Source organism: Tenebrio molitor, chromosome 1 (assembly GCF_963966145.1).
Source record: "Tenebrio molitor chromosome 1, icTenMoli1.1, whole genome shotgun sequence".
NCBI lineage: Eukaryota > Metazoa > Arthropoda > Insecta > Coleoptera > Tenebrionidae > Tenebrio > Tenebrio molitor.
The window spans coordinates 23,448,841-23,465,459 of record NC_091046.1 but is presented as its reverse complement, the minus strand read 5'-3'; the positions used below and the strand labels follow the sequence as shown (position 1 = coordinate 23,465,459).

The 16,619-nt window shown below is 33.0% G+C and overlaps 1 protein-coding gene and 1 long non-coding RNA gene across 3 annotated transcripts in view; one reads left to right on the top strand and one right to left on the bottom strand.

Moving 5' to 3' along the window:
- The window catches only part of LOC138123422 (uncharacterized), a 273,107-nt gene that overhangs the window by 42,544 nt on the left and 213,944 nt on the right, over nt 1-16,619 (bottom strand). The gene's annotated exons all lie outside the window — the stretch shown is intronic.
- AcCoAS (acetyl coenzyme A synthase) overlaps nt 1-16,619 on the top strand; it is a 68,514-nt gene that overhangs the window by 35,307 nt on the left and 16,588 nt on the right. For both annotated transcript variants that reach the window (XM_069037683.1, XM_069037675.1), the window contains 2 exons: nt 10,526-10,834; nt 11,912-12,045. In XM_069037683.1, the coding sequence (XP_068893784.1) occupies nt 10,526-10,834; nt 11,912-12,045 (443 nt within the window). The remainder of the gene's footprint in view (nt 1-10,525; nt 10,835-11,911; nt 12,046-16,619) is intronic.

Genomic DNA, 16,619 nt, shown 5'->3' with positions numbered 1-16,619 from the left:
TTCTTATATAATTTTAATTTACACGTTAGTCTGAAATGTAATAAGAACATTTACAAAATTAAAGATATTTGGATGCGCCGAGTAAAAGTTTTTACTGAAGTGATAGGATGAAATGATTCACATGCGTTGGAAATGCGAGCGACACTTGAACGATGCTAATCCCTTGGTTGCAGCTACCTGGTCAAAACCCCTGAACAATTTTGACCATGTGCGCAATTTACCTGTGTCCAAATCCACCCTTATTGGGTATGACCCTCAATAAAAATGTATTGAAAAATATTGGTGGGGAAATTACCCATGGGATTTTGATTTTACTCAACGGGGATGCGCAAAAGATTAAGGTAATTACTGGTGGCGAGATTACCTGTCCCCTAAAATTCTATTTTTCAAGTGACAAACATAAATTTACAACCAAAGTCGAATTCCACTAGAGTTTCTGTAGGACTATACCTTCTAGTTCAGCGATTCTTAACTTTTTAGTTGCCGACATTTCTTTAGTTTTCAAAATGTGTTTCTGCTCCACCATATTTTATTTACGCTGATATTTCGAATTATAATTACAACGTAATTATTTGCTTATCGTTTACTTTTCATATATTTTTCATCATTATGTCTTGTAACCTCCAGAAGATGCGTGCATTCTTGGTTCAAAATTACTGCTCTAATATAATATCAATAAACTTCGGTTAAATGGAAATGTTTGCCAGTTCATTACTTCAATGTAGACGTGAGAGTCTTAACTTAAATACATTTTAGACTTAAAAAAAGATACAGACAAAATAAAAATAGGTCACATCAATCAAGTATGTTTGCATTTGCTATTCAAACAATTCGGAGTTGTGATTTGTCAATATAAATCATGTGACATTTGAGGGCGATTCTCGGTATAATTCATATTTTTTGTAGGTATAGAATGAAAGAAAATAAAATAAAGGCACTTACAGATAGCATATTCGGTTGTTTGATTGTTATGGTGCTTCATATTGAAAAGCTTTATGAATTGGTAAAAACCAAAATTGCAGGTTTCGTTGATTGAGAACTTGTCAAATAATAGTTGTTAACGCATGGATTCTTTCCTTTAAATATCAAAAGGCAAGGTACCAAAGGGCAGAATGTTTTGAAAAGACAATAATCTGTAACAAAAGAATTGTGGTAAAGAATCCCTTCTGTGTTATTAATTTCAATTTGGTGTAACTTTGCAACGTGCAGAGTTCCTAATATACACATACACAAACAGTTCCAAATATGCATTATAGAAACTGAAATTAACTGGAACTGGAAAATCTTTCAAATAGAGATATATTATTTACAAATGTGACCTAATTTTATTTTGACAATCAATACTCATACGAATCGATTTAACACACGATATTTGTTTTTCGTGACCATTTCCATGCAATTGAGTTCCTATCCATGACACAAATAATAGTATATTATATACCAAGGTGGAGAAGTTCATGATTATAGCCAGAGCGCCAAGATTAGAGCCCGAGGCGCGCCGAGGGTTGTAAGGCGCGAAAGCTATAAGGGACTTCTCCACCGTGGTTTATATACTATTTTTTTCACTACTAGATACGTTAAAACCCTTTCTGATAATAATTATTACTCAAATTATTTTGTCAGATGCGACGGGTCCGAGTTGTCATTTCTTGACAGTTGGTATGAAAATCGTCTACGTTAACCAATGAAATAGACGACAATCTTTCGTTGCTAGGTGACGGCTGTTCCATTATTCACTACTGGTTAATAATGAAAAATTATTTACCTGTCACTGAGCCAACGTAGAAAAACCAAACTTCTCAGTGTTCTATGACAACCGATAACGCTAGACTTTATTACTAGTAGTGAAAAAAAATAATTAATTGAATTCTCAAAAAAACTTTGAGTGTAATTCGGCGAGATCATTTTGTGATCACTGATTAAAAAACACAAAACATTAGTTTTGTGGTGTTGCTACAGTACAGTAACAACGTTATCAATGTTAAACTGACATATAATAATACTTCTCGTATTAAGAGACATTATCACTTTTAAAAATGCATAAAACAAAAAAACATGTATTATTTGTTAAAAAAAAAACAGGTCTTTTACGGCGAGACGCAGGTCTAGGCAGTAAAGCCTTTGAATGCACACAAAACATCTTCACGCACGAAATATGTATAAACAATATTTTTTCTATAATTGCTTTTAAAACTAAATTTTAAAATTCAAATTTCTGAAGGAAATCTGAAGTATCAACGTAGTCACTATGTTGCTAGGTAACTAATAGAAAAACAGTGTGTGATGTGAAAAACAGAAAAGCTTATGTGTGTAAAATCGCATTTCACATTTCACACATTGTTATATAGTCTGTCTCAATTCTAAATTTCCACCACCTGTTGAATTATGTTGGCAAAATAAAAATATTTCTAAATTGGGGATTGTTATAACCAAAGTTGGCAATATAATGATTTTATAAACATGATTCGAAAACCATAAAACCATGTAATTTATTTGACGCTAAAATGAAAAATGCTCTATTAAAATGTTTCGAAGAGATAAAAACGCTGGCACCGTTCTTTTCCTTTATTCTAAAATCTTGAGTTGTAAAAACGACATAGAGAATGATAACCTCACAAATACAACCTGACACATTTTTCTTCAAACAGTGTTGCCGGTTGTATTTCTAAGGTAGAATGCAGTGTTGGTGGAAATTTAGAATTGAGACAGACTTTACACGATTCACGTTGTTTTAGCATAAGAGGAGGTTATGATTTAATTTTTTAACGTTGGACACACTGTTTGACTTCTGTCACCTAAAGTGCTTGACAATTCTGACCTAATATGTCAAAAACTGACACTGACTTTATAATCCTTGATGAAAATCCTGTTTACACTAATCAAATTTCGGAATTTATACAGAGTGTTTAAATCTTTCCTGTCTGAGATTTCAACGGCCGCGACTGTACATCGTCTAAGGACAGAGTTGTGAATTTATGGCTGCTTGATTCTATTTTGAAATGTACTCCTAAAATTATTTCGGAAGATTCGGCAAAATTAATGGAAAATCTTTCAAACGTCCCTCCTTTAATAATTTCATTAGAAGAATCTGATTGGGATTTTGATGTAGGTAATGATGATTAAGAATTTTCTAATGAAATTATGGAAGTTGAAAAGTTTTGTCCCTTTTTGTCAAGGATGATGCGTGTGTAAAATTTTTGTAGAAAGATTCGAATAAAGTAGGGTTTAAGAAGATTTTATACAATCTAATTCTAGGAATGTTTTGGTTAAAATCAGAAATTTATTAAGAAGTTACAAGCTGTATAGGAGGATGAACTAAGTGGTGCATAAATTAACAGTAGCCGTGTTTCGGTCCCAGTCTCTACTATTCTGTAGTTTATTCAAGTCAGTTTCCTATTTTGTTAAATTGGATTAAAATGTGAATATTCTTCTATTGCAGACTAGTAAAAGTGACAACAATGCACTAGACAATGCCACTATGTATAACCTCAAACTTATAAAAATATAACCTATTCAACAGACAGCTTTACTACCAACTTAAACGTCAATTTTCCATAGTCTCCTCTTATGTCAAAACAACGTGAATGGTGTATACAGTGCTTTTTTTTAACGCTGGCCATAGGGATTTACATGCTAAAAATTTAGGGTCTGTTAATGAGCTTTTTAGTAGGAATTTTTAAGTGAAATTTGGTAGGATATTAGATTAGTATTTTATAAATCAATTTCAGTTCGGCCCATCGTACAAGACAAAATAATCACGGAATTAGAGCAAAAATAGGTTTATTAAATTTACCACGTGCCTTGCCAAGTAGGCTGACGTAATGTAAATCCAACAAACGTCAAACAGTAATAATTTTCATAAACATAAAACATAGGAAATCATAATTACATCAAAATAAATACAATTCTACTTCAACAATATTAAACTATTTTAATTATTTTTGAATTTTCATTTCATAAATTGTTCAAACTGTCTTCCACAGTGCAAGACATTAACCAAGACAATCATAAAAATTTTATGGAACATTTTGTAACTGTCTAACGATTATAAAACCTTCTGGGCAAAAAATAATGTAATAAATTAAAAGTACTTTTTTTAAATTAATTCCGTAATTATTTTATTCTGTAGTATAAAATAAACTGAAATTGATTTATAAAATACTAATCTAATATTCTGTCAAATCTCACTTAAAAATTCCTGCTAAAAAGCTTATTAACACGATCCAAAGTTTTTGTCATGTACAGTTGCGGCCGTTGAAATCTCAGACAGGAAAGATTTCAACACTCTGTATAAATTCCGAAATTTGATTAGCGTAAACAGGATTTTCATCAAGGATTATAAAGTCAGTGTCAGTATTTGACATATTAGGTCAGAATGACGCGTAACTTTTGAAATGCCGCAATTACCTGATTTGCAAAAATGTGTTAGACTGAGGGACGATGTGAGTATAAGAGCCATTGCGAGAGAAATTAATGTGGATAATGTTTGAGTGACATTTTGAGAAACGTCACTTTCAATCCCATTTACAAAGCCAAAAGTTTGGCGTTGTCAAAGTGTCTGAGTTTTCAACGGCCGCAACTGTACATCCCTATGGCCAGCGTTAAAAAAAAGGCACTGTATGTACGAGTATATGCCGTTCACGATTGTTTTAAACACGCAGGAGGCCATGATATTTTTTTGTTAGATTAGCGTCAGGTCCTGTCATATGACGTTTCGTTATTAAATATTCGCCTTGTTGTCAATTCCCTAATTGATTCAGTGTAATTCAATTATAACCTAAAATAGATTTATTATGCCAAATCACAATATTGCCAACTAAAATGTCAGATTTTCATAGACAGCCCGAATTTGAAACAATCGTGAACGGATAATATGTATTGTTTCTACAGTTTCAATCTTACAACAATGTAAAAAGATTGTATGAAAATGACCCACTTCATGCCTAGATAACCGTGCGTGAATACCAATTTTTTTAATCAATTATAGAAAATAGTAGTTTATTTAAGGAGTTCGTGGGTAAATTGGGCCTTTTTTGGCACGAATGGGCTATTTTAAAACGCGAGTGAAACGAGTGTTTTAAAGACCTACGAGTGCCAAAAAAGGCCCAATTTACACACGAACGAGTTGAATACAACGTTTTTTTGTTCGACGAGCCCCTTAAAGGCTCCAAATCGCTTAAAATCTTTAAAATTAGCTTGACGTTTCGTTTTGACAAGTTGTGACATTTATCAAAATCCATTCACACACGAGAAAATTCTCAAATTCTGACAGTGTCGAACAAAAAAAAAAATTATCGAAGCTACAGTAAGGTAACCTTGGTTATAAGGAACACCACCCGGTGGAGGGAATCATTATAAATAATGATTTGTTTATTATTATACTTACAATTATGTTCAAATAAACATTATTAATGTTGTAGGTGTCTCTTATTCTATAGTGCGCTGGTCATTTAAAGAAGGTATATTATTCAAGGAGCTTGTAAAGGAGGCTATTTATTAAAATAATATAATTGGATGATTACATCAGTACTCGCATGCCGTCGTCCTTGTGGGTAATAGGTACCGTGCGATCGAAAATAAAAAAAAAAAATTGGAAGGCCATGATTAATACGCTTCAGTTGGCAAAACGTAAAAATTTAATTCAAATGTCATCAGATGTCATTACAATAGTAACTGTCATTATTAATTTTAAATTTAATTTTAAAGTTTTGATGCTTTCCAAATTAGAAGAGGAGTGGTCCATAAAAAGGCTTGCTACTCATAATGGGCTAAATAAAAGCACTGTTCTACAAGTAATAAATAAAGAGGCGGGAACAAGAAGAGACCGTGAGTAAAAGACCGACTATAATTTTTTAAATTGCTGTCAATGTCAAAATTACCCGTTCACACTGCTTAAATTTTGCAAAATCGTTGTTACTTGATTTTGAATGTGTACGCGAAAGTTTTGAAAGCAAGTGTACAATAAAAATTAAATTCTCATGTAGAATAAAATACAACTCTTGACATGGATATGTGCCGATTATATTTCACCAGAATTCTAACTCCTTGTATTTGGAAATACAACTCATGTTACGCTTCGCTTCACACTCGTTATGTTTCCAAAATCATAGCAACTCAACAAAATTCAGTCGAAATATAATAATCGGCAATGTCCATGTCACTCGTTATATTACTAGGTACCTACTGATTATTTTCTATGCTCCTGTGATATTATATATGATTATTTGTTTATGATCAAATACCGTGCGATCAACAATTACTTATAGTGGAGTAAAATCACATATCTAGCTCGCTTATTTCTGAGGGTAGGTGATTCCAAGGTATAACTAAATGAGACCTATACTATCTTGTAGAGGACATTTTGGGGCATAAGGAATGGTCATCTACAACTTTTTTTAATAGGACCGAACTTTAAAAACGGCTTTTATATGTAGTTGAGGTGTAGTCCGAAAAACTACGTTTCTCGTAACATTTAACGCTGTGTTAATTCAACTATTGAAGCTATAATTATGATTTTCTGTATATTTGTAGTGAAAACTACAGCGCTTCCAATAGTGAATCGGAAATTTCGCAAATGTCGATAGTTTTGAAAAAAATAATTAATAAATTTAGATTAATCAAAAATGCGCATCGTAAACTTCACTCTGCTGGGACCTATGTGAAATGTTGAAAATTTCGATACACATGCAGCGAGTCAAATGTAACTAAGATATTTTAAAAGTTTTTTAAAAAAGAATTAAGTCAGTAGCCCGTATACTTTTTGAGAAAATAATTTTTTTATTCGACGAGCGAACACGCCGGGCGGCTCTTGCCAGGTAGAAATAACCCGGCACGCGTATTTAATCGTCTATCGATGTAGGGATTGTAGCAGTCTAAAAACAATAATTATAAAATTTTGAGTAGGTAAATGTTTTGTATTTTTGCTAAAATTTACCTATTTTAAATGTTTTCTTCGTCATCTTCATTCTCATATACCTAAACAAGAAACATTGTTGTGATATTTTTTGCAAGAACAATCTGCAGCATTTTAAGTCTTCCTTCATGCACATACATTTATTATTTTGGCATCATTGGTCTGTGCAAAAAATGTTCATCATTTTTCTAATGTCATTAGGTATGGGATCCATTGTAGCTAAAACAGGTTGTAAAATGCCCTTATTTAGATTGGGAAATTTTAAATTAAATTAACCCAACACTACAAAACGCACTAGAATACATTAGTTAGAGCACAAGTTCATGACAAAAATGTTATAAACTGCTTGAAGGATATATTTCAAATTTTACGTGCGTTAGCTACTTCTTGCTCTACCTAGAATTTAATTAATTTTATGTCAACCAATATCTCGCTGGACAAACTATACATGACTGCACAACGATATACGTAATTGATAAATGCATCTAAAATTTGAGTGAAGTATGTAGATAATAATAATAATTTTTTAATGTTAATACCTTAGCACATGTTGACCAAAAGCATCATCTTGTGTTGGTGGCAATTTTTTAGCAGACTTATTGGAGGTTGTAGTCAGTTTATACCTCAGTTGGTTTAATATGTTAATGGTCTCAGTTTTATTTTTTTAAAAAGCCAGTGCGAATTTAGTAGAAATTTTAACAGCCTCGGTAATAGACATCGAGTTTAACTTCCCTAACTCTTTAAATGTTTCTAGATTTTTCAGAAGGACATTGTATGCTGTTTTTTTTTGCCGATTTTAAAACGTTAAAAAATGCATCGCTGGTAACACTTGCAAATTTCATTTTCAAGTGGGTGCACTAAAAAACCCATAAATCTTTTGACATACTTAAAATGAGCCTATTTTGCAAAAGAACAGGAAGTAAAAAAAGGGAGAAATGAACTGCAATTCAAACTAGTATATTAAAATAGTATATTAAATAAAATAGTATATTAAAGAACGAGTTTTATAAGGGTTGATTTGGCGCACGAGTCCCAGGTGTAGAAAACGACCCGTAGGCGAGTTTTCTATGGGACGAGTGCGCCAATACCCTTATAAAACCAGTTTTTTATGTTATTTTTTAGAATTTGCACCCTTATTTTAATTTTTAAATAAAAAAAATAAATTTTCGAATTCCAGGGAAATTCGTATTAATTGGTAATTCAAGGTAACGGATGCAACTACATCTGCAACAAATGTTAAAAAGTAGAGTTTGAACATTAATATTGGAAGTTTTTTGGTGTAATACACTGAAATATTGATAAATATTTCATTAAAGTACAGTGTACTTTTATAAAGCCATAAACGACTCCTACTGACTGACGTTTATAGACGTATTATAAACGCAAATTCTAAAAATAATATTTTTTGATATTGATTTACATTGAAAACATTTTTCCAACATTTTTTATAGGAACTGGAGAATCGACGAGAAATAATATTTTGCTTTTTTTGTAATGGTACTGCTTATCTATCCTTAAATTAAAAAAAAAAAAAATAAACAATAAATGTATGTGCACGAAGGAAGATCCTCGAGTGATTGTTCTTGCAAAAAATGTCAGAACAATGTTTCTTGTTTATATGAGGATGAATATGACGAAGAAGAAAGCATTTAAAGTAGGTAAATGTTAGCAAAAATACAAAAAAACTATAAATTTTTGTCTTTAGACTGCTATACTCCCTACGAGTATATCGATAGACGAAATACGCGTGCCGGGTTATTTCTGCCTGACAGGAGACGCCCCGCGCGTTCACTCGTCGAATAAAAAAATATTTTCTCAAAAAGTATACGAGCTACTGACTTAATTCTTTTTTTTTAACTTTTACAATACCTTAGTTACATTTGACTCGCTGCATGTGTATCGAAATTTTCAACATTTCACATAGGTCCCAGCAGAGTGAAGTTTACGATGCGCATTTTTGATTAATCAAAATTTATTAATTATTTTTTTCAAAACTATCGACATTTGCGAAATTTTCGATTCACTATTGGAAGCGCTGTACTTTTTACTACAAATATACAGAAAATCATAATTATAGCTTCAATAGTTGAATTAACACAGCGTTAAATGTTACGAGAAACGTAGTTTTTCGGACTACATTTCAACTACGTATAAAGGCCGTTTTCAAAGTTCGGTCCTATTAAAAAAAGTTGTAGATGACCATTCCTTATGCCCCAAAATGTCCTCTACAAGATAGTAAAGGTCTCATTTAGTCATACCTTGGAATCACTAAAAGTCATAATTTCAGTCCGATTTTACTCCACTATTAGATATGGCCGGCTATAACCCTGACAGTGTCAGATTTTTCGTATCTTTGCTAACTTAGGGGGAGATTCACGAAACTTTGCAAAATTGCAAATCGTTGACGAAACGGCAAATACAATGCTTCAACAATGTCAGTTGTCATGGTTTTGAATTTGCAACGCCTTATCGAGCCTTACCGAGTTTCGTGAATGACCCCCTTAGTTAATAAACGTCAATCAATTGTCACCATTATGTGAAGTGAGGTTATTCGTTCCTAAAGGCTGCTTTACAGCATAGGTGAGTGGAATGACAGTTGTGGACGAAATTTTTTGTCCGCCATTGTACATACTCGTACCCCAGATGCCACAGCAAATGTTAGCCGACAAATGGAAAATAAAAATGGTTTTTATTTTAATAATGTTTATCCTCTAGCAGTCATACCTGCGTCCAAAATCTCAAGTTCTTCTTTGATTGCAGTGATCACACGGTATACAGGGTGTTTCTGAAATAGGTGCATTAATTTTAACTGGTAATAGAACTCATCAAAAGGAACAACTTTTCTCTCTGCCATTTTGGCGAAAAACGTTGCGTAATAGCTTAAAAAAGTCGGAAAGATTTTCCTAAAACCGTTCATATCTCCAAAACTAAGCTACCTAAAAACCTGAAACAACCAGATTCTTACGAAGTGGATTTTTTGCTATACGGGTAGATTTCTTTGAATTTCGATTTCTGCGTTAAAACACGTTTTCTGGATGAAAATGGACGTTTTTTTCATATTAGCGCTGATCTCAATTAGCCATTGCAGTATTTAGTGGCGTAGGGCTATTTTAATGAAAAATCTCTCCAATTTTTTTTTTGGAATTAAACATCGTTTTTCGGCAAAATGATAGATAGAAAAGTTGTTCCTTTTGACGAGTTCTATTACCAGTTAAAATTATTCCACCTATTTCAGAAACATTCTGTATACTGCTCGCCCATGAAAGAAAAACATTTTTTGTTCGACACTATCAGAATTTGAGAATTTTCTCCTGTGTGAACGGATTTTGATAAATTTGACAACTTGTCAAAACGAAACGCCAAGCTAATTTTAAAGATTTTAAGGGATTTAGAGCCTTTAAGGGGATCGTCGAACAAAAAACCTTGTATTCAACTCGTTCTTGTGTAAATTGGCCTTTTTTGGCACTCGTGGCCCACTCATGCCAAAAAAGGCCAATTTACACACGAACGCGTTAAATAAACTACTATTCTTCGAGTTTAACATTTCTATAGTTTACGTTATTTATTTTGTTTGTTTTAAGCAAAAAAATAATTATCTTTTATTTTTTATAGACTCCAATGCAAGTAAATCGTGACATCTGGTGGCATGATATAATACCAAAAGCATCAACTGACTGTGCTCCGGAATGGATGCAAGCAGAAGATCCCTTATTTATGTTATATACTAGTGGGTCGACTGGAAAACCTAAGGGTGTTGTTCATACAACTGCTGGATATTTACTTTATGCTGCCACAACTTTTAAATATGTATTCGATTATAAACCAAATGACGTTTATTGGTGCACAGCAGATATCGGATGGATTACTGGACACACCTATGTTGTCTATGGACCGCTCGCAAATGCAGCGACTTCAGTGTTGGTAAGCAGAATATTTTTAAGATACTTACATTGTTGTTTTAGTAGTTGTTTTTACATATTTTTTAAGTTGTTTCATTTATCTCTCAACAATAATATCAGTAAAGGTTTCTTAGAAAAATATAAAGATAACATAAAATTAAAGATACATTTTGAACGGTTCTAATATAATAGTGAAAAACAAAGTAAATTAATATAATAATACAGGGTGAGCAACAATAACTGTTTCAGTTGGCAATAAAAAATTTTACATGAAATTTTCAAGACTGAATTGTACCTACTTCGGTTTGTTTTATTGACACTATTGTCAGCTGGTATACATTTCATATTTAAACGTCTTGGTTTTTGTATTCTTTTATTAATAAAATGGTTTTCTCGTTGGAACATGACATAAAAGTCACCAAAAGTCACCAGAACTCAATCAGTAATTGTTGTTCACACGGTATAATACATTCATTTTTGTTTAAGACCAAAGTAGGCTATTTTAATTTTTTTAAATGTTGGTATCGGGGCTATGTCAAAATATCAAAATTGTTCGAACTGCCAGTGTCAAATTTGACATTATTATTAAGTATTAAGGTAAATTAGTTTTAAATTTGTGCAATATTTACATTTATCACTAAATACACACATTATTGAGTCCTCGAAACTATATAGTTAATTGGAAAATGATAATGTTTGGCTACATGGTCATGAATTTTGACAAGAAAGTGTAACCTCAAATATTATACATGATGTATATTGTCATTCAGCCACAGTCTTACCATACAACTCGCCAAATTTCCATAGCCTACTCTGGTCTAAAACTAAAGTGAATGCACTGTACTTAACTTTTTTATATACAAATTTTTACTAGGAATCTAAAAATTATTATCAACTAATAATTAACAAACAATCACACAAACATTGTAAAACACCATAGATGCTAAGTAATAGCTTAGTTGAACAATAAAAGTTCATATCTATTAGATCGTTATAAAGTGAAAAATTTGAAAGCGTGATATTTTTATAATGAATTAGGATATATTCTATCTAATAACGAGAGTCATCCGTGTAATTATTGTAATATGTACTTTTTTAGTATGAAGGAACCCCATTTTATCCAAATAATGACAGATTTTGGTTGGTAGTTAAAAAGTATAGAGTTAATCAATTTTATACCGCACCAACAGCCATTAGAGCATTAATGAAATTTGAGGATGAACTTGTAAAAAGGTAAGTTAGATTAAAACATTATAGTATATTGTTATACGAGTTGCACAAGACAGTCTAATGTCGAACGAGAGGGTTTAGAGCACGACGAACGCAGTGAGGAGGAGCGGGTTCGACAACATGTCTTGTGAAACGAGTCTAATTTGCTATTTTTTCTACTTCACTTATCTAGTGACTATTATTTTAATGGAATTGGGTTGGTATTGACGAAGCAATGTCATTTCATTGACAATTAAATTTCAAATTGTCTCCCAAATGTTGTTACAATAATAATCTATTCCCTAATAGTTTATTTTGATCCAAAACATGGGTTCAGGTTCAAATGACATCGCATTTAACACTGAAATTTACTATCAATACCAACCCCACATTCAATAATCACTAGAAATGATGCTTAAAATTGATCTTTGTGAAACTGTTTTCGGTGTCACAAAATGCTCATTGTGACACCAATGTAGAAAAAAAATTCTGTTGCTTTTATCTTTTTCTAAATTTAATTTTCATCAACAACATTTAATTTTATGATTTGCAACTCGACACTTATGCACGGTTTTTGGAACGGCCCGATAACTTAACGGTCGGTTAAATCAAGCGTTGCTATAGAAACGCTAGAAAGTAACCAATCACATTACATTTATCGGAGAGTTAACTAACTGGCCCGATAAAATTGTTTCCAAAAACCGGGCCTAAGTGGTCTTTTAATAGTATACTATGTATAAAAACATTAGTTTTATAAAACTGTAATGGTAAGTACGAGTTTGTATACTTCGTCCAGCGAGAGATTGGGATATTTTAAATTGTATTAAATTAACCCAACACTACAAAATGCACTGGAATACATTAATTAGAGCATAATTTCAGGGCAAAAATGTTACTGCTTGAAGATATATTTCAAATTTTACGTGTGCTAGGTACTACTTTCTCTACGTAGAATTTAGTAACTTTTATGTCAACCAATCTCTCGTTGAACAAACTTTACTACTACTTGGGAAGGGTTCGAGTCCGACTTAACGCAGTATAGTTCTCCCAGAGCTGCAGCGGTTTTATGGCAGAGCAATAGTAATTATTACGCCTGTTGAAATGCCGATACCCGACATAAACAGATCCCTGTCAATCATCATTTTCGTTCTATACCTGTCAGTTTACAGGGTAGTACTTGGACGAATTTACGATTAGGGGTTGTACTTGCGGTTTAAACCTATTGTCGGTGTTGTTAACGTTTATACAATGGTACCCTGCCATAAAACCGCTGCAGCTCTGGGAGAACTATATGTGGTTATTGAACTACGAAAATGTATGTACAGTCACGGCCACCGAATTTCGTCAGTCGTTGTTATTCAACTGACATTAGTTGTAAAACAGGTTTTATCCCCACATTGGATTTTTTGACATGGATGTCTCCATTTCTTAATAATGAAATTAATGGTAGTTCTGCTTTGGTTCTGGGTATACCTAAGGTTTCCACAGAATTTCTGTCACAAAAATTTTGAATGTCAGTCATAATGACAATAAAGCTTAGGCTACACAAGTTTTTTGGAATTAACAGTAAAATAACTGACGAAATTCCGTGGCCGTAACTGTACAGTGTTCGCGGAGAATATTTTCGTCCGACTTGTCTACAAGGGAGCTTCTGTTCAGAGCAGAGGACGGTTTTGTGGCTTCTGGTAACTGCCGAAATGATGAAGGATTTTCACTGTTCTTCGCAGTTTTTCCCACTAGTTAGCGTATCGGTCGTCTCGTTGGACGCCACTTGCAATGGATAATATTAAGACACGAGTCAGATTTGCCGGACGACTGCCTCAGGCACGAATGTTTATGCTATTTTTTCTAATTTACATATTAAACAGTTGATATTTAAAGTAAAATTTTACATTTGAATCTAGAATATAGTAAATTCAAAAAACTCCTGGACTGTCAAAATTAAATTTTAAATAAAATGCTTGTTTTGTTTGTACGAGTATTTGGGTATAAAAATTTTTCGCTAGAGTGTACCGATATCAAAATCTACCATGGCCAACTGTATCGATATATACTAGACGTGTATGTATGGCCGTTTCATTTTGCAATTTCTCCATAAGAGAAAAATTCCGATGAAACAATTGAAATTTCCCGTAAAGTAGCGACATCATACGATTTAATTTTAACCAATCTATAATCTACGACTACGTGAACTTGTCAAATTTATTTTCTTGGTTAGATAGCGGTTAGTTGTCATATGTTGTTTGTCTGTTAATCTGCTTGTCACTCGAAATTAATAAATTAAAATGAAAACAACGAAACCAAACACGACAACCAAAAACTGAACAATAAATGTTATAATTGAACACTGAGCAGAGAAGGGTAAGAAAATACTTCCAAAATCTGACAATTATTCTGACGTTCAATGTGACAATTTCAAATGAAATTTTTTTTTTTATGAAAGGGTCCAACATATGTCGCTACTTTACGGTAGTTTATAGTTTGCTTTCTAGGAACACTTTTATTTTGAAATTGAAACGGCCATGTACAGTCTATTTTTTAACCAAAGAACCACAACACCGCAATTTACACCCAAAATAGAGCTGACAACATTGTACACTTTTGACATAGGGTGAAAAATCTCATCATATAAAAATTGAGGTTATTAGAGATATTAGTAGCGCAGCATGTTAATAAAGTTAATAACAACTAATTTGAGAGTTTAATAAATGTCCTACTTTGCGAGGCATTTTTAACACGTTCAAATTTTAATTGCGAGTTTGCGTACTTTCAAGGACATTAAAAATGACAGGCGTTGACTGCAATAGCCAATAGATATCATTAAATTCCCTAAATTTAGTAAAATTTTATATTTGCAAACCTAAATCAACAGGTCGTGGTTCTTTAATTAAAAAACAGACTATATACACGTCTAGTGTATATCGATACAGTTGGCCATGAAATCTACAGTCCATTCCATTTAAGAATTCAGTAGATGTCGCTTCGAATGGAGAACGTTTCACACTGGCGAACGAGGCAAATTGGAAAATATACATTCCAAGCAGAATTAACAAAAAAAAGTCATAAAGGATCTTACGGTAGTGGTATTCTAATAACAAAATTGTATATCCTGTTCACGTTGGATTGAACATCAGTGGTGCAAATCGCACACATTTAGCATTAACTTTCATATGACTTGTCATAGTAACAGGTCAGACATTAATTTAATGATGCGTTTGATACAAAAACTCGATAAGTTTGACACTTAGGCTAGGGTCACACTACAGACTTTTCATCGGCCGACAGTTTAGTTGGTTGCTTAATAAGTATGAGGACTTATGTGAGTGCGCACACTAAAGCGATTGTAGTCGGCCGACAGATTGATCGAAAACAGATTAGTTTACCTGGTGGGCGCGGAAGCTACCCAATAGGACTAAATTATCGGCCGATTATTTAGTCTGTAGTGTGGCCCTAGCCTAATAACCAAAAAATCGATCAAATATCAAAATTTGACAGTACCTATTTACGGGGTGATCAAGAAGGACTGTTTAAGTTGGTAACACTGGATCGTATTTTAAATCGTATAACAGGAGTAATGCCGGGAACCCACTTGCTCCACGCCACGCGATACCACGCTACACTACGCTACGCGACGGAAATGTGTGCAGACATTTAACAAAGATTTGAATGCAATGCGTACTCATTTGTTCCACGCTATCCGACAACACGCCACACGACGTGGGACGACGTTTGCTCGATCCAACCGTCCAGACTTTTTAGTAAGCGTGTTGAAGCGTGTTGTCCCCCCTCCGTGCTTCTTCTGCCCCGCAGTAGAGATTTTTATACAGGATGAGTGAAATTTTACCGCCCGATCGAAAACACCCACTTCTAATCGATTTAATATTGTCAAAAAGTTCAGGAATGATTGTGTATCGCTGTAGAACATTCTGTAAAAAATTATTATTTTTTTTATGAAACAGGTAAATATTTTGTTTTAATTCAATAACCGCTGCATTAATTTACATATTTTTTCACTGAGAGTCCTTTCAAACATTTAGGAAAAATTTGGTGTCCCTGAACACATTCCGGTTTTTGAGATTAATGGAATTTGATGTTAAAGTGCAAAAAAATGTAAATTGGGCGGTCACTTCCAGAAAAGATATCAGATATTTGTAAAATAAACCAACAAAACATATCCAGCTGCAGTGTTATAAATAACCGAATTTAAAAAATTTCTTAATTGTACTGCCAACAAACAGTCCTTCTTGATCACCCGGTAGTTATCAAAAATCGAACATAAACTTTTCTCTCATTTTCACCAATCAACGACGGGTAAAAAGTCCCTATGCTATTCTATACTGCATAAACTCAATTTCAGTTAAATTTGGTTTTTTTACGAAAAGGTTATAAAAATTATGACGGGGTGAATGACGTTTATTTGTTAAAACCATCAAATTAAAGTTCAGTTTGTTTCATATTAAATTATATTTTTTGTTTTCCCAATTAAATAGTTGCTAATTATCATAGAATCGGTTTTTGGTGGTCAAAAGAGGTAGCCAACAAAAAAACATTGAAACTCGACGGGGTAAGAGTTGATTGCAAAGATGTTTTCTTTTCTT